Source organism: Heterodontus francisci, chromosome 2 (assembly GCF_036365525.1).
Source record: "Heterodontus francisci isolate sHetFra1 chromosome 2, sHetFra1.hap1, whole genome shotgun sequence".
Taxonomy (NCBI): domain Eukaryota; kingdom Metazoa; phylum Chordata; class Chondrichthyes; order Heterodontiformes; family Heterodontidae; genus Heterodontus; species Heterodontus francisci.
The window spans coordinates 2272980-2292486 of record NC_090372.1 but is presented as its reverse complement, the minus strand read 5'-3'; the positions used below and the strand labels follow the sequence as shown (position 1 = coordinate 2292486).

Genomic DNA, 19507 nt, shown 5'->3' with positions numbered 1-19507 from the left:
GTGGGGATGTGGTAGGAATATGGGATTAGTATAAATGGGTGGTTGATGGTCGACACAGACTCGGTGGGCTGAAGGGCCTGTTTCAGTGCTGTATCTCTAAACAGTGGCAGCAGTGTGTACCATATACAAAACGAACTGCAGCAACTCACCACGCCTCCTTTGACAGCACCTTCCAAACCCACGATCTGTACCACCTAGAAGGACAAGGGCAGCAGACACATGAAAACGTCACCACCTGCAAGTTCCCCTCCAAGTCACACACCATCCTGACTTGGAACTATATCACCATTTCTTCACTGTCGCTGGATCAAAATCCTGGAACTCCCTTCCTAACAGCACTGTGGGTGTACTTGCAGCAGATGGACTGCAGCGGTTCAAGAAGGAGGCTCACCTTCTCAAGGGCAATTAGGGATGGGGAACAAATGCTGGCCTGTTTCATTATTTATAGCTATACTAAAAATTCATAAGCGATTTATAATTAAAAGTAAAGCCCAAGCCTTATCTATGATAAGATTAACCCAAATCCTAACGCTATGTAACACAGCGAGGATATTTTACAGCCACGGTTCTTTTCAACTGGTAATTGTTAACCTTCTTGAATGGGGTTAGCTAAAGTATTGTTGCAATAGATTCACGTCTCATTAATTCTTGAGGAATTAAACTAAATGTTTTCCACGTGTGTGCTGAATAGCTTTATCATTTAAAGTTAATCTTGTTGTATTCAACCTTATAGTACGCAATTGCAATTATACATTGAGGTAGAAATCCTTAAGGTACTGTCAGTTATGAGTTTGGATTGTATGACAAGTAAAATTATTTAAATAACTTTGCGGGCCTGTTTAATTCCAGGAGTGGCCACAAGGTGTGCACCTGAGTTATTTTATGCTGCAGTTAAATTGTACAACCGAATATAGGAACATGAGCAATCGGAGTCATACTGCTCCTCGAGCCTGCTCTACCATTCAGTAAGATCATGGCTAATCTTTCACCACCTTGATTCCGTGAGAATCCAAAAATCTGTTGATCTCAGCAGTGCTGTGTCATTCAACTCACACAGCAAAGCAGCCCCCGATTATACTGTGGACCCTGAATCCTATTCCAACAACCAAAGAGAACTCTTTGCCATTAAACCCCTGGCCAGGAGCATGGGTGATGCATCTATGTCTTCAAAAAAATCTTTGAGTATTTTTTTTTTAAACCTGGCATTGCAAATATACTTCATACCATATTAAGCGTTAATGCTATGAAACAGCCTCCCTCATGGGTCACACACTGCTGTTCTTCAAACACAGAAAGGAATCTGCATCTGGGTTTCCTTTTTTCCAGATTTATTTAATGAACTGAAATTACCCAGTTGCTGTGATGGGTTTTGAACTCATATTTAGAGTCATAGAGAGATACAGCACTGAAACAGCCCTCCGGCCCGCCATCAACCACCCATTTATACTAATCCTACATTAATCCCATTTTCCCTCTCACATCCCCACCTTCCCTCAATTCTCCTACCACCTATGTACACTGGGGGCAATTTTTACAATGGCCAATTTACCTATCAACCCACAAGTCTTTGGCATGTGGCAGGAAACTGGAGCACCCGGAGGAAACCCACACGGTCACAGGGAGAACTTGTAAACTCCGCACAGGCAGTACCCAGAACCGAACCCGGGTTGCTGGAGCTGTGAAGCTGCGGTGCTAACTACTGCACCGCCCCATTCTGGATTACTAGTCCAGTAACATAATCATTAGGCTACTGTACCCTATCTATAGAAATAATAGCATGGGAACAAGCCATTTGATCTGAAAAGTCTTCCTTCGCATTTACTCTCCATGAAAGCAAATCATTTTAATCACATTTACCCGGGCAGTTCCCATATCCTTTCAAAGCTTTTTCCTTCGCCACATGTCTCATTTAATCTTCCAAATTGCCTGAACCACTAATCCTGGGAGGGAATTCCACAGCCTCACAGCTCTCTGGAGTGAAGTTTCTCTTGTCCTCTTGTACAAATCTCTTACATTTGATCTTGTGCCCATGGCCCTTTGGCCTCTCAGCTATAGAAACTATTTGCTTCCATCTCCCATTACCAATCCTTCTATAATTTTACACTTCTATTATATCTCCCTGTAATTGGTGATGAAATGTTGTTTTAGCACCTCTCAGACACTGCTTTATGTTTTATGTTTTGTGGTTGCAAGTTGGAGGTAGTCTCAGTAACAGACAAATTGTGTAAAATATCCCTAATATATATATCAGAATGTTCCGCACCAGATTCTGGGTACTGCCTGTGCGGAGTTTGCAAGTTCTCCCTGTGTCTGCGTGGGTTTCCTTCGGGTGCTCCGGTTTCCTCCCACAGCCAAAGACTTGCAGGTGATAGGTAAATTGGCCATTGTAAATTGCCCCTAGTGTAGGGAGGTGGTAGGGAATATGGGATTACTGTAGGGTTAGTATAAATGGGTGGTTGTTGGTCGGCGCAGACTCAGTGGGCCGAAGGCCCTGGTTCAGCGCTGTATCTCTAAAGTAAAAAATAAAAGAAGGATCAGGAATTGTATGTAGTTTCTCTAATTGATGATTGCACTGGAGCTGAATTTACAATATATTCAGAAGAGTTCTACAAAAAAGAGCCAATTTTAATCCTTGCCTACCATTGCAAACCATCTGGAAAAGCAGTTAAAATTATCTGTGGGACTCACTCACTGACCTCCTGCTCTCTTCCCATAGGCTACAATTTTCAACTGGCCTTCTGAGAAGTTGAGCAGGACACAGGCGGGGTCACAGAGTCATAGAGTTATACAGCACAGAAACAGGCCCTTCGGCCCATCGTATCTGTGTCGGCCATAAAGCACCTATCTATTTCTAATCCCAAAATCTTTAAAGATGCAGGTTGCACTCTGATGACCTCATGGGCTGCTGTTTCAGCCATGAGCCTGAGTGGAGAAGTGGCAATGGCTTTCCAGCCAGGTTAACCTTACTTTTTGTGACATTCCTTGTGGGGCCAAAAGGAGCAGAAATTCACTACTGGGCCCCACAAGGCAAGTTGAGTTCATCCCTGCCCTGGGCTCCACCCCCTTATAACCACTGGGGCCTTGTGCTGGGGAGCTCTGGGAGGTTTGATGCATTTCTTAATCTCAATAACAATGGGGTAATTTTGACTTTGGATGATAACAACAACAGCTTGCATTTATATAGCGTCTTTAACATAGTAAAATGTCCCAAGGCACTTCACAGCTATGTTATAAAACAAGAAATTGACACCAAGCCACTGAAGGAGATGTTAGGGCAGTGAGTGATATCAATTCAGTCACCTGTTGGACATTTGTCACGATTTTTATTTTCACGATATAAGTGGAGATCAATCGGCATTGCTAGCCTAAAAACATAAAGAAATTCAAAGGTGCTGCTCCATTCTCTGGAGACCGGTTTCCTGAGAGCAATCCATTGTTCTTAATTTGTTTTGATGAATAGTCTTTCTGGCCTCTTGAGTATCGTTCCGGTTCCAGGGATGAGGAACTTCATTTCCGAAGATAAATTGGAGAAGTTGGGACTGTTTTCCTTGGAGAAGGGGAGGTTGAGAGGTGATTTGATAGAGGTGTTTAAAATCAGGAGGGGTCTGGACAGAGTAGATCGAGAGAAACTGTTCCCATTGGTGGAAGGATCGAGGACCAGAGGGCACAGATTTAAGGTAATTGGCAAAAGAAGCAAAAGTGACATGAGGAAAAATGTTTTCACTCAGCGAGTCATTAGGATCTGGAATGCACTGCCTGAGAGTGTGGTGGAGCCAGGTTCATCAAGGCAATCAAAAGGGAATTGGATTGTTATCTGAAAAGGAGGAATGTGCAGAGTTATGGGGAGAAGGCTGGGGAATAGCACTTTAGTGAATTGCTTACTCGGAAAGCTGGTGCAGACATGACAGGCTGAATGGCCTCCTTCTGTACTGTAACAATTCTGTGATTCTGTGATTAAATCTTCTCCAGGCGCCTCAGCAACCTTCAGTGCCAGGGCTGCAGAGATTCCTCTTGTCCCCAATGGTTCTAGGCTATAATTGGAAGAAATACATCATGTGATAATACACGTGCCATAATACACGTTCCCAAATCCATAGGAATTAGCGACAAAGGAAAAGAGGTGGAGTCTCAGTGAGACCAGGCCCAGCTCCAAATTCTGTTTCCACCTGCCTAGCTAATGACAGCTTTGCAATCCTCAGAACCGTGGAATTTCAGCCTCCTCAACTTTTAACTGATTTAGTACCAACAAAGCTGTAGTGTTATTAGTTTCCATGTCATTGCAGATTATGCTTCTACCCATCATTCCTCTGAAGTGATCTGAGAGTAAATGAGGAAATTACATGTGTCAACTGTTTCTTAACAAAATAAAACTTGTGCGCAAGAATAAAAAGACATTGAAACACAGTTTCCCACACCAGATGTCTTTTTGGCCTATTGATTATTGCTAAATTATGGATAGTATCATATTGTTTAATCAGTGAGCATTTTGTTGAGACTATCCAATCGTATTTAATTTGAGGCAGTTAAGCCCATTGGAAAGAGAGTTTTCCTCCTATTGGTTCCTAAGCCATAAAGATGTTCACCCAGTGGACCAACTGATCCCTCAGTAAATACTAAATGTATAAAGGAACCACATGAAATTATTTTCCTTGCAATCAGAACAGAGTATAAAAGTGAAATCTGTTGTAATGTCATTCGCATAGCATAATATATACAAGTATCCAAATATACAGTTACACTCCTTTGTTTTCCAAATGACAATGAGTTATTTTACCAACAGTTTTCATTGAGTCCTTATCTCTGTGTCTTTGTACAGGTACTTCTGTGCTTCAGATAACTGCGACAGATGCTGATGATCCTACATATGGAAACAGCGCCAGGGTGGTGTACAGTATCCTGCAAGGACAACCATACTTTTCTGTGGATCCCAAAACAGGTAGGTTTGCAATACCATTTGGTTCTATCTATTTTCTAACAGTGTTTTAGAATGTATGCAGCATACACGCCAAATGCAAAATCTGCCATGAACCAGCGCAATAGGACAGTGTTTTAAAGTGGAATTCCAGAGATGGTGTCATTTGCAAAGGGGGTTGACCCATCGATTCTTCCACTGGCACATCAAGGCAGTTGCCCCACTCCAGGCTGATCCATGCTTCTAAGGTAGAGAAGTGTCCTCCAGAAAAACGACAGACTTGTATTTCTATGACACCTTTCATATTCCTCAGGATGACCCAGAGTGCTTTACAGCCAGTGAAGTACTTTTGAAGTGTAGACATTATTGTAATGTAGGAAATACAGCAGCCAATTTTGCATAGCAAGGTCCCACAAACAACAATGTGATATGGTTCAGATAATCTGTTTTACTGATGTTGGTTGAGGGATAAGTATTGGCCCAGGATACAGGGCAGAACTCCCTGCTCCTCTTTGAAATAGAGCCTTACATTCATCTGCGAGGGAAAATGATTTCATGCCTCATCTGAAAGACAACACCTCCAAAAGTGCAGCACAAGAAGGCCACCTCACAACATTTAGAACCTTGGGTAGCTAACGACAGGACCTGGTGGTAACTGGGCGGGGTCATAAATGTGTCATTTGGCCCTGATTGGTAGATTTTGTTTATTAACCCATCTGTATCAGGAGCTCTGGCCACCTCAATTGAGATTGGCCCATTAATCGGAACAGGCAGGAGCTCGGTGGTATGCTGGCATGTTCCTGTCTGTGATATTGTGATCCTGCTATCATCCGCTTTTAATTGTAAAAAGAAACATCAATATTGCCCTCCATGGGGTAATTTTGGCTTTGGGAGATAGATGGCTGACAGTGATTCAGTTGTCATTTATACGTCTCCAGATTTTTATTTGAAATTTCAATGAGATTTGTATAATAACCATCTGATCCGATAATACCCTTTCACACTATTGTTTCAAAGTCAAACTTAACCCATGAGTCTTAAATTAATCAAAAGCATCCTATATGAAACCTTATCAAACACCTTTTGAAAATCCATATATCCACTTTGTCCTTTTCATAAAGAATTCTATTAAATTTCTCAATTATTTCATGTTGAAAATGCCTAGCATGTATCCTAATCATCTGCTGTTTGAATTGATAGTGCACAGCCTTATTTGTTGTTTTCATTTCCATTTATCTAGGGTTAGCTCCCTTTTTATTTCACTAAAATGGCTTCTTTTCCAGTCAAGTATTATTATTATTAACAATCTCCTCTCCTTTTCAGTTATTATATTGAACTTGTTGTGTTTGTTGTTTCCTAGATTTGAAGCCTGTGCTGAGAATCAGTGTCTAATCACAGATTTGACTGTGTCTTATGATATAGACCCAGAAGCAGCATTGAGCACTCTCCTCTCCCTCTCCCTCAGTGTCATGTGCATGGCTTCTGCTCCATATCTCGGACACCAACTACAGAGGTGGCCATAATTAATTAGCTGGTCAGGGAGTCCTCTGAGAGAGTTTCTACAATTAGATACACATTACAAAACATGATGAATGAAACATGAGTTATGACCCAACATGAGCCAGTTGTTATAATCATTCTCTGTGATATTCTGTTAAATTAATGGTGAGATGTGAGTGAAATTCACATTTGTCTGAGCGATTCTATCTTTTTCTTTTTAATGGGCAATTGAAGACATTAACCAGAGTCATTTACGTTGAGCTGGTTGACTGATTCTATCTGACGGCTGGTCTTATTGGAGTAATAAACCCAATACCATAAGTCATGACATACATCACACCGGAAATATTGTTTAAACCCTGCATGATTTTAAGGATACAAAGGCAAATGACATTAATGATTTAGCCACCATCTGCTAGTTTCACTGTGGTGTCTTTTTCCCTAGGGTCAGTGTGATTTGAAAATCATCCTTTAGCAAAGATGTGTGATTTAAGGTTGAACAATTATTCCCCTTGCAGTAATCTGAGTACTGCCATGCTCCCAAATGCACTTCACATTGGTGGATATATTTATCTCTAGCTAAATGGAAATTGGTCAAAGAAACTATTACATCTGTGAGGAGTGATGATATGTTGGAAGGTTCGTCAAATGAGGCCATATGGATTGAACTAAGGAACAAAAAAGGGGCAATCACACTCCCAGCAGTGTAGTATAGACCCCCAAACAGTCAGAGGGAGATAGAAGAGCAGATATGGAGGCAAATCTTTGAGACGTGCAAGAACAATAGGGCAGTAATAATAGGGGATTTTAATTACTCCAATATTGACTGGATAGTTTTAGTGTGAAAGGAATTGAGGGAGAATTCTTGAGGTGCATTCAGGAGAATGTTTTTTGCCCAGTATGTAGCAAGTCCAACAAGCGGTTTTAAGGAAATGAAGCTGGGCAGGTGGAAGGAGTGGTAGTGGGAGAGCATTTTGGTGGTATTGATCATAATTCAGTCAGTTTTAACATAATTATGGAAAAGGACAGAGATAGAACAGGAGTTAGAGTTCTCAATTGGGACAGGGCCAAGTTTACTAAAATGAGGAGTGATTTAGCGAAAGTGGACTGGAAACAGCCATTTGAAGGTAAATCAGTGTCGGAACAGTGGGAGGCATTCAAAGGGGAGATTCAAGGGGTTCAGGGTAAACATGTTCCCACAAAGAAAAAGGATGAAATGGCCAAATATCGAGTCCCATGGATATCAAGGAGCTTACAGGGTAAGATAAGGCAGAAAAGGAAAGCTTATGTCCGAGAGGTGAAATTAAGAAAGCAAGAGCGGGCATGAAAGAAAAATCAAGGTGAACCCAAAGATGTTTTATCAATACATTAAGAGTAAGAGGATAACTAAGGAGGGAAATAAAAGAGCAAAAAGATAACCTAGGTGTAGGGGTGGAAGATGTTGGTATTGTTCTTAATGAAAACTTTGCGTCTGTCTTCACAAAAGAAGGGGACGATGCAGATATTGTAGTTAAGGAGGAGGAGTGTGAAGTATTGGATGTCATGAACATAGATAGAGAGGAAGTATTAATGGGATTAGCATCCTTGAAAGTTGATAAATCACCAGGGCCGGATGAAATGTACCCCAGGCTGTTAAAAGAAGCAAGAGAGGAAATAGCAGAGGGGTCTGACCATTATTTTCCAATCCTCCCACCACAGGTGTGGTGCCGGAGGATTGGAGAACTGCTAACATTGTACCTCTGTTTAAAAAGGGAGCGAGGGATAGATTGAATAATTATAGGCCAGTCAGTCTACCCTCAGTAGTGGGCAAATTATTGGAATCCATTCTGAGAGACAGGATAAACTGTCGCCTAGAAAGGCACAGGTTAATTAAGGATAGTCAGCATGGATTTATTAAGGGAAGATCTTGTCTGACTAACTTGATCAAATTTTTTGAAGAAGTAATAAGGAAGATAGATGAGGATAGTGCAGCTGATGTGGTCTGCATGGATTTTAGTGAGGCTTTTGACAAGGTCCCACATGGCAGACTGGCTAAAAGATTAAAATCCCATGGGATCCAGGGAAATGCAGCAAGGTGGATACAAAATTGGCTCAGTGGCAGGAAACAAACGGTAATTGTTGACGGGTGTTTTAGCAACTGGAGGGCTGTTTCCAGTTGAGTTCCGCAGGGCTCAGTACTGGGTCCCCTGCTTTCTGTAGTACATATTAACGATTTGGACATAAATGTAGGGGGCATGATCAAGGAGTTTGCAGACGACACAAAGATTGGCCATGTAGTAGATAGCGAGGAGGATAGCTGTAGACTGCAGGAAGATATTGATGGTCTGGTCAGATGGGCAGAAAAGTGGCAAATGGTATCCAACCTAGAGAAGTGTGAGGTGATGCATTTTGAGAGGTCAAACAAGGCAAAGGAATACACAATTAATGAGAAAATACTGAGAAGTGTTGAGGAAGTGAGGGACCTTGGAAAGAATGTCCACAGATCCCTGAAGGTCGCAGGACAGGGCGATAAGGTCGTTAAGAAGGCATATGGCATCCTTTCCTTTATGAGCTAAGGTATAGAATATAAGAGCAGGGAGGTTATGTTGGAACTGTATAACTCATTGGTTAGGCCATAAGTTGAGAACTGTGTGCAGTTCTGGTCACCTCATTACAGAAAGGATGTCATTGCACTGGAGAGGATACAGAGGAGATTTATGAGGATGTTGCCAGGACTCAAAAAATGCAGCTATGAGGAAAGATTGGATAGGCTGGGGTTGTTCTCCTTGGAACAGAGAAGGCTGAGGGGAGATCTGATTGAAACGTACAAAATTTTGAGGGGCCTGGATAGAGTGGAGGTGAAGGGCCTATTCACCTTAGCAGAGAGGTCAGTGATGAGGGGGCATAGATTTAAAATGATTGCTAGAAAAATTAGAGGGGAGACGAGGAAAGATTTTTTCATCCAGGGTGTGGTGGGGGTCTGGAACTCACTGTCCGAAAGGGTTGATGAGGCAGAAACTCTCGACTAATTCAAAAGGAGCCTGGATATTCATCTCAAGTAATGTAATCTGCAGGGCTACGGACCAAATGCTGGAAGGTGGGATTAGAATGGGTGGATCGTTTTCTGGCTGGCACAGACACAATGGACCATGTGGCCTCTTTCTGTGCCTTGAACATTCTATGATTCTATAAAGCACAAACAGGCATGTACCAGAAGTACAATATATAACCAGAAATATATTAAAACATCAGAATGTCTTCAGTTAAAAAATAAAAATAATGGGCCAGAACTTGCTGTAGCAGGACATCTAATGGCATCTGCCATTAGTTAGAATTGCCCTTTTGCCCCAAAGCTGAAAAGTGTTTTGCCTGCTAAGTTGCTGAAAGTGTGAGCTGATAATGGTGCAGCAAAGGGAACAGAGCATCTGGGAGATTTAAGGATTGGCAAATAAACATTGCATTCAATGTTAAATCAAGCACAGAAGAAGAAATAAAGAGAGAGAAGGAGAGATTGGATTGAGAGAGAAAAGTAAGGAAAAAAAATAAAATTTAACATTTTTAAATCTCCCCCAAAAATTAAAAACCTGAAGAAATGAGACTCCGCACTTGTAATACCTAATTTTCAGTGCCAGAGAGGTTAGCTGGAAATAATTAATATTCATCCTGTCATTAAAACAATGCACTACTTATAATGCCAAGACTTAACATTCTGTGGTGAGTTTAATGGGAAATGAATGTGCACATGCAGAAAGTTCCTAAGAAAATGGGGAGACTAAAAGCAAGATTCTGTATTCACAAAGCTAATGGTGATATGGTGCAATTTGGAATCAACTTTTGGATATTGATATTTAAACGTACACCTGACCCTCACCTGAATTAGTTGCATCACTTACTCATAAATAATGGTGAGTGCCATTAGTCCCACTGCTATTTTGGTAGCACCTGACTACTTGTGAAAGATAAATTCCTGGTTACTGTTATAGAGAATCAGTTGCTTTTACCTTCTCACAATACTTCCTAACATGGATTTAACTTCTTAATTTTCTTATGGGAAACTTTTCTGATGATTATAGCAATAATGCATTCATATAAACATTGGATAATGTGAAATACTAAAATATTCTGACAAATGCATTCTGCAAGTTTGCAATTTAACAGAATTCATACCAGATAAAGTAAACCATTACACTTCTTGTCTGTGAAAATCCATTCAATTTACAACTTTCCAGATAAAAGTATTTGGTAGTCATGTACAACAAACAATTTAGAAATATCCAACAATCAGCTGTTTGAGATTACAAGAAATCTTTGCTGTTTCCATTGATCTGCCCATAAGCAATTTAGATCTGTTTAGAAATCTGACCTTGGTTCACAAACCCTGTCTTTTATTAAATGAAACAGTTAAGCAACTTATTTATTGAATAGTTTTAATATTGTATAACCCTCCCCAGGTGCTTTGCAGAGGCAAGTTTAGAAACCGATGGTGTGCTAAAGAGATACCACAAGGGCACATGAAGGACTTGAGCAGAGAGGTAGGTTTTTAAAGAAGGGTGTAAAGGAGAGAGGATAGTGGAGAGATGGAGGTTCCTAATGAGGGAATTCCTAAGAGTGGAACAAAAGTGACTGAATGCATTGCTTCAAAGGTTGGGCAAAGTTAGGGAATGCTGCACAAGAGGTTGACATCAGAGGAACAGAGAGTTCATGAGAGATTGAATGGTTAGAGGGAATTGCAGAGGTCAGGCGGGGCAAGACCATGCAGAAAATTAAATACAAAATCCTCTTTGCCATTGGGTTGTCCTAATATGAAACTCACTGTCACTTCCTGTTTAGATGACCTGGTAAAAATTGCAGTCGGGTTCCAATGGCATCACTAGGATCTGACATTCATATGCCAAAGAGGAACCTTCCAGGTTTGGGCAGATACCTGTGCCAGAAAGCAGGTGAAAATCCAAACCTCTCAGCTCCCTGTGGCTCCAGGCGGGGTCAGTAACTAGGGATATTTTAACTACCCACTCGCCTGGTACTTGACTGAATGGTAGGATTAAAATTGCCACTGAGTATTTTTTTCTCTTGTTCTTATGGGAGCCATGAGAAGCTTGAGAACTCCTCCATGCCCCTCATTTCATGGGGAGTCCTTTGGAATGGCCTAGAAGCTGACGCACTATATATCTGGCGTTGACGGGCAGCTTCCGGGCTGGAATGAGTGGCAAGACAGTCTGCAGAATTGAAATGAGACCCAGGAGTTAAAATATCCTGGACCTCTTTGTTGCTGCTCTGGTTGATCTTTGAAGTGATGCCAGAATTTATCTGTTAAAATTGGGGCTCAGGGAGCTCTAATGCTAAATCCATCTCGGCATTCTATAACTGTAGTAGATTTGACCTTGTGTTGGATTAATTAATTTATAGCTAACGGTAACATTTAAGTGGTTTTGTCTTCTCATGAAAGTGGAAAATGAATTTCTATTCCAAATTTAATCCTATAAATTTATTATATATCAATTAACACCTCCAGAAACATGGGAAAGGTTTAATTAAAATGTGTGCATTGGTTTGGAACATTTAAAACAATTTTTCTTATGGTTGTCTATGGGATGATTTATTAGGGGAAATTATCACTGGAAGTCCTTTATCTCTTTCACTTTGATTCATTTTTAATCAATATTCTGCCAACAACAGCCAGAAATAATCTGCTACAGGTGGTATTCCACAAAAGTGTTCTTGTCATTTGTAAGCAATAGTTCTGTTGATGATCATAGTTCTCCAGGTGTCACATTGGAACTGAAAGAGTTTGAGGGATACTAATTGAGTGCAGGGCTATTGGAGTGGAAGCTTCATGGACACAGTTTCCATCCGATAATCATTATTTAAATATTGGCATTAATTGAGTGGTGTGGAAGTTATAAAAGGGTCTGTGAATGCACCATTTTATTCACATCACCTTTTGTAGCCCAAACCAATTGTGTCTTTTGTGACCCAGCAGATTACACTAAATATCTATGATAGGAAGAACAAAATTGTCAACATAAATATTTACAACAGATGGTACAATCCGAGGTGAGCCTCAGGGACCGCTGAGGGTGGAATGAGCAGGAAGAGGTGGACTCTGCATACACTGGGGCTCCTGGTCCCTGCTATAGCTGTGCCTTGCAGCCACATGTGCACAAGCCCCTGCGTCATGTGAACAGCCTCTGAGTCCCGTGTGTCAGTCAGAATCCAGGAGTAAGGAAGTGGGTGGTCCCAGATGCAACTCTGAGGGGACACGGGACGGCACGGAATCTCCCAACTACTGTAACTGCATTCTTATGGGCCGTCCTGTCCTCCTTGCCATGAATTCTGAAGCAAAGCCTTCCCAAATAATTCTGAAAACCTTGGTACTCTTGTTGCTGCCATACTGGAGATTGCTGCTCCCTCAACTATCTTGGAGTGTTTGGATCTGCAAAGGCATGGTTTCCCTTTTCACTGGCTGCAGCCCTTTAAAACCTCCAGAAAAGTAACAACAACTTACATTCATATAGCATCTTTACTATAACCTTAGCATAGGAAAATACACAACACTGCCATATTTCCCTCCCTCCCAGAGATAGTTAGCCATTGAAGGACAGTTTTCTGGCTTTCAAGCTACTCTGTATGGCTGTAATGGATTTGTGCAAGAAGCAGTAGTCACTGCTGGCTTCATTTGTGAAGGGTTACCCTCAGTAACTGGGCCTTGTGAGGCCAGTGCACCTGACACTGAACTTGGGGGGGGGGGGGGGTGGGGGGAAGGATATGGCCCTGTGAAATGTTGCTGTCTTGCTTGTCAGCTCCATGTCTCTCAGCCACAAACTCCACTCCCTAGCCACCGACCATCCCTCTCCCTGGCAACTGTCTGTGGTTGAACCAGACTGTTCACAAGCTTGGTGTTGTATTTGACCCTGAGATGAGTTTGCAACCACACACCTGTGCCGTCGCTAAGACTGCATATTTGCACCTCTGTACCATTGTCTGACTCCGCCCTTGCCTCAGCTCATCTGCTGCTGAACCCCTCAACCATGACTTTGTTTCCTCTAGACTTGACGATTTGAATACACTCCTACCTGGCCTCTCATCTTCTACTCTCTGTAAACTTGAGGTTATCCAAAATTCTGCTGTCTTCTCCAAATTTGCACCAAGTCCCGTTCAACATCACCCTGTGCTTGCAGACCTACATTGGCTCCTGGTCCAGCAATGCCTAAATTTAAAATTCCTGCCCTTGTTTTCAAAACCCTCCGTGATCTCTGCACTCCTCCCTATTCTGGTAACCTCCTTCAGCCCCACAACCCTCCGTGACCTCATTCCTCCCTATTCTGGTAACTTCCTTCAGCCCCACAACCCTCTGTGACCTCACTCCTCCCTATTCCTGTAACCACCTCCAGCCCCACAACCCTCTGTGCCCTCACTCCTCCCTATTCCTGTAACCACCTCCAGCCCCAACACCCGCTGTGACCTCACTCCTCCCTATTCCTGTAACCACCTCCAGCCCCACAACCCTCTGTGACCTCACTCCTCCCTATTCCTGTAACCACCTCCAGCCCCACAACCCTCTGTGACCTCACTCCTCCCTATTCCTGTAACCACCACCAGCCCCACAACCCTCTGTGACCTCACTCCTCCCTATTCCTGTAACCACCTCCAGCCCCAACACCCGCTGTGACCTCACTCCTCCCTATTCCTGTAACCACCTCCAGCCCCACAACCCTCTGTGACCTCACTCCTCCCTATTCTGGTAACTTCCTGCAGCCCCACAACCCTCTGTGATGTCACTCCTCCGATTCTGGCCTTTTGCCCTCCCCGATTTAATTGCTCCATTGGTGGCCGTGCCTTCAGCTCTAGAATTCCCTCTCTAAACCTCTCTGCCTCACTTTCTCACTTTCCTCCTTTAAGACACTCCTTAAAACCTAACTCTTTGACCAAGCTTTTGGTCACCTGCCCGAATAGCTCCTTATGGGACTCAGTGTCAAATGTTGTTTGAGAACATTCCTGTGAAGTACCTTGGGATGTTTTACTATGTTAAATGTGCTAGATAAATCGATAGAGCTGTTGTTTATTGCCCTGACAGGAGGCATCAAAAAAACTGAGGGTGAGGTCAATCTTACAGGAATCTTTTCAGATATTCAAGCCTTTCCTGCAGCAGAGACTGAAGCCAAATGTCAAATTCATCAACTGCCCACTCTGAAAAGATTGTCTCCCATAGCAACAGACATTTGTAACTTACATGCCTTTGGATTCTGCCTAAGCAAACATCTAGCTCTCACCCTGAAAGCACCTAACCTTCTCCCATTCTACAACTGCTGAATTAGAAACCAGATCCTTTCCAGTTCAAGTCAACTTAAAAAAAAATTACTAGAGAGACAAAAACTTCTGACAATTTTCCTCATCATAGAATTCTTAGGTCTGATTTAAAGCCCAGGGAATGTTTACCTTGCTTGCCCTGGTCAGGTCATTGTATTTTTTGCAGCACTGGGTGCCTTATCATGGGACAACAAATGTGGTGTTTCCGCTACCTCCCACCATACCACCTGACTCACCTTGTTAGGAGCCCTCGCCCCTCACAGACTCCAACAGTCAGACTCAACTCCACATCATCTAAGATGGAACGCAAGTCCTCGTCAAAAATTCTGCAGCCCTTTAGTTCATCATTAGATATCTCAAGGGAAAAGGCAATGTGTACACACTGGAAACTACTTCCCATGCTGTTTTACAAAGTTGCATTTAACAGTAATTAGTTTTTAAAGTAGGTTTGAAGTGATTTTAGAAGATGCAGCTCATTAACTCCCAGCATCATGCCTTAATCTGAATTATAGGCCTTGATATTAACCCCCCACCTCCATGATGAACGGGAAACGTCAGAAGTCAGGGGGTTGATGGTTTAAAAAGTGAATTTGTGGAACTCCACCTCAGGCTTCTCCGGGTTATTAACTGCTGCTGCTCAGATTTCTCAGCAGTGAGAGGAATACGGGAGCTGCTGACTCAATATTGCGTGTATTGGAGTATTGCGTGCAGTTCTGGTCACCGCATTATAGGAAGGATGTGGAAGCTATGGAAAGGGTGCAGAGGAGATTTACTAGGATGTTGCCTGGTATGGAGGGAAGGTCTTACGAGGAAAGGCTGAGGGACTTGAGGTTGTTTTCGTTGGAGAGAAGGAGGAGGAGAGGTGACTTAATAGAGACATATAAGATAATCAGAGGGTTAGATAGGGTGGATAGTGAGAGTCTTTTTCCTCGGATGGTGATGGCAAACACGAGGGGACATAGCTTTAAGTTGAGGGGTGATAGATATAGGACAGATGTTCGAGGTAGTTTCTTTACTCAGAGAGTAGTAGGGGCATGGAACGCCCTGCTTGCAACAGTAGTAGACTCGCCAACTTTAAGGGCATTTAAGTGGTCATTGGATAGACATATGGATGAAAATGGAATAGTGTAGGTCAGATGGTTTCACAGGTCGGCGCAACATCGAGGGCCGAAGGGTCTGTACTGCGCTGTAATATTCTAATTCTAAAAAAAAAATAAGGTAAATCTTGCCCCCAGGACCTCAAGGAAGTTTTAGGCCTCATCATCACCACTCCCCCCCACACCCCCCCCACAACCCTGAAACTGCAACCCCCCCTCCCCCGACCGCCCCCCCTTCCCCGCAGCCCCCTCCCAATTGGCAATCTCCCTCCAGCCTTAATTATTGGGGATGGGTGCCTGGTTACCTGCTTCCTACTGCTGGCGTTCCCTCTCGCCTGCTGGCCATTTGTTTGTAAGGAAAAGATTAACTGAGAGCACAGATGGCCAATCAATGACATATTGACATGATGGGCGAAGGGCCTGTTTCTGTGCTGTATGACTCTATGACTCCATATGCCAAGCCGAGGTGCAGAGGGATCCAGGTGCTCTAGTGCATGAGTCACAAAATGTTAGTATGCAGGTATAGTAAGTAATAAAGAAGGCTAATGGAATGCTATCCTTTATTACGAGAGGAATTGAAAATAAAAGTAAGGATGTTCTGCTTCAGTTATACAGGGCATTGGTGAGAGCACATCTCGAATACTGTGTGCAGTTTTGGTCTCCTTATTTAAGGAAGGATGTGAATGCGTTGGAGGTGGTTCAAAGGAGGTTTACTAGATTGATACCTGGAATGAGCAGGTTGTCTTATGAGGAAAGGTTGGACAGACTGGGCTTGTTTTCACTGATGTTTAGAAGACTGAGGGGAGACTTGATTGAAGTTTATAAGATCCTGAACAGTCTTGACAAGGTGGATGTGGAGAGGATGTTTTCTCTTGTGGGTGAGTCCAGAACTAGGGGGCACTGTTTTAAAATTAGGGATCACCCTTTTAGGACAGAGATGAGGAGAAATTTTTTCTCTCTGAGGATTGTGCGACTTTGGAACTCTCTACCTCAGAAGGTGGTGGAGGCGGGATGATTGAATATTTTTAAGGTGGAGGTAAATAGTAGATTCTTGTTAGACAAGGGAAACAAAGGTTATCGGGGGTAGATGGGAGTGTGGAATTCGAGACACAAACAGATTATCCATGATCTTATTGAATGACAGAGCATGAATGGCCTACTTCTGCTCCTAATTCATATGTTCCTATGCTGCCAAATACACCATTATAACAAATTTCAGTTTATTGTTTGTTTAACTGGCCTTTTCTAATAACTGTTTCTGTAATTCTGTCACTGTTTGCATGAAAACGTTTCATCTGACTTCCTCTCACAGCATAATCTTGCTCATTTTTAGCTTGTGCTCCCTGATGTTTGAACCCTTTATCACAGTGAACATTTTGTCTGGATCAATAACAATTTTTCTTTGAAGCTTTCTCTTTTCCAACTCCCTTCACCCTTTTTTTCATAACATGAATTATTGATAGCAGGAATCAGTCTAGCTTACCATGTCTGAATGTTTCCAGGGGCACAGATCTGCTTTTTATCATTAACCCTGTCCGCTAAATGGAAACTGGGTGGCTATCCAATTAGAAACAAGTAGGTTACTTACTCGCTCATAACTCTACGCTTTCCTGTGCTGGGTAACTGGTGAGAACAAAATTCAGTGGCCACTGTAATTCATGGTCTGGTGTCACATTTGACAGTCAGCCACATGGGTAGACAAAAATGTGAAAATGAGCAAAAATTCTCAACGTTTGGTCATTGTCTATTTATATTTGATCAAGGAGTTTTCGACAATTCTAAAAATACTCTCATGATCCAACATTATGTAACACACACACACACACACACACACACACACACACACACACACACACACACACACACACACACACACACACACACACACACACACACACACACACACACACACTGCTTAATATTTACTCTTTGTTTTGAACTGTAGTTACAAGTTCATAAATTAGTCATCCAGCTGCTGGCCTCTCATCATCTGTGGTAATCCAATCTATTCCAGCAGTCCTATTCAACACACTGAAGTAACAAGGTTTTCAAATAGCAGCATAATGGGAAGCCTGTTGTGAAGTGAAAACTGTTGCTCTTTACTCACTTGTCTGTGTTGTATGTTATAAATAGAATAGTTCATTTGCAACACAGAAGACTTTAGTTGATCGCATTAACAAGCATGAAGGGAAAGTAGCAGACTGGCTGATTTAAGGAAAGGAAACAACTTGTATTTATATAGCGCCATTCACAACCTCAGGACATCCTAAAACACTTTATAGCCAACTAAGTGTAGTCACTGTTGTAATGTAGGGAAATGTGACAGCTAACTTGCACACAGCAAGGTTGCACAAACAATATGATAATGGCTGGATAATCTGTGTTTAGTAATGTTGGTTGAGGGATAAATATTGACCAGGGCACTCGGGCAATCTTCCCTGTTTTTCTTCGAATGGTGCCATGGGAACTTTTGCATCTGCCTGAGACGGCAGGCAGGGCCTTGGTTTATTCTCTCCTCTGAAAGTTGATACTTGCAGCATTCCCTCAGTGTTGCACTGAGGCGTCAGCCTAGATTATGTGCGCAAGTCTCTGAGGTAGGACTTGAATCCCTGACCTTCTGACTAACTGCTGATGTATGGTATAGTTGCTGATTAACCTTCCTACCCTCAATATCTTGGTGTAATACAGATGGTTATCCATTATTGCTTAATGATTGATTTGATTTCTAGATTAATCTATACCAGATAATTCAATTGTTTCTGCACTATATAATGTAGGATATATCTTTAAGGATAGTTACCTCCACAGCACTTCGTAAAGCAGTGATCTTATGCTTGTTATTGAAGAGAATATGTGCTTCAAAACTTGACAACTGATAGTGCCTTATGAAGGTGTACAAGTGAGTGAGTCAGCCACAATCCAGGTTGGGAGTCTAAGAAGACAAGAGCCTGGTGGTGTAACATCAAAGCCATCATCACCCACGCGGAAAGTTGTGTCTGCCAGATTGTTTTCCCTTTTTTGCTTTGTCTTTGAATCACATCACAAGCATGAAGGTTGCCTTATTGTACCTCAAAGGACCTTCAGCAGAGATGTTCTGTGTTATTTTGACCTTTTTGCTAATTTATATCTGCTAATTGTCATGAATTTCATTTTTATTTCACAAGTTACAAATGGGGAGACAGTTACATATGGCTGTTAGCAGATGTAACGGGTTTCTATGTGTCAGTGTTGAGGCACCATTACTTTTCCATACAAGACAGATGTGCTTTGAGTGCTCATTGCTTCAAGATGTCAAGCTCAGTAGTTGGTCTCCCTTATTCCCAACTTTCTGTTTTGAATTATGGTTTAATGACAAATCAGAAATAGTAAATTTTTTTCCCCCTGTAAAGGCAAAGTAACATATCACTACCAACTGTGACATTTGTTTACAACAAAGAAATATTCTGTACATGAAAGACTTGTCTGAAATGCAGCAATGATCATTCACCTCATTTAAATCACATTACTATGAATTTAGAAAAGAGATATTTTTGCTGTTATTTTTCATTTGCATTTAAAATTTCTCTGCCGACCTTTTTGTTGTCAAGTCTGCAGGGACCCCGCTCAAAAGAAACAGCATGTTGTACTGTGGTCATTGTTCCATTCATTCATCAAAACAGCCGAGAGAAGAATGGAAACATGCACACTCTGGGGCTAATTTCTTCAGCAGCGA

The 19507-nt window shown here is 42.1% G+C and overlaps 1 protein-coding gene across 3 annotated transcripts in view; it reads left to right on the top strand.

Moving 5' to 3' along the window:
• Positions 1 to 19507, top strand: part of LOC137379102 (cadherin-18-like) — a 226941-nt gene that overhangs the window by 73689 nt on the left and 133745 nt on the right. For all 3 annotated transcript variants that reach the window (XM_068049786.1, XM_068049797.1, XM_068049807.1), the window contains one exon: positions 4817 to 4936. In XM_068049786.1, the coding sequence (XP_067905887.1) occupies positions 4817 to 4936 (120 nt within the window). The remainder of the gene's footprint in view (positions 1 to 4816; positions 4937 to 19507) is intronic.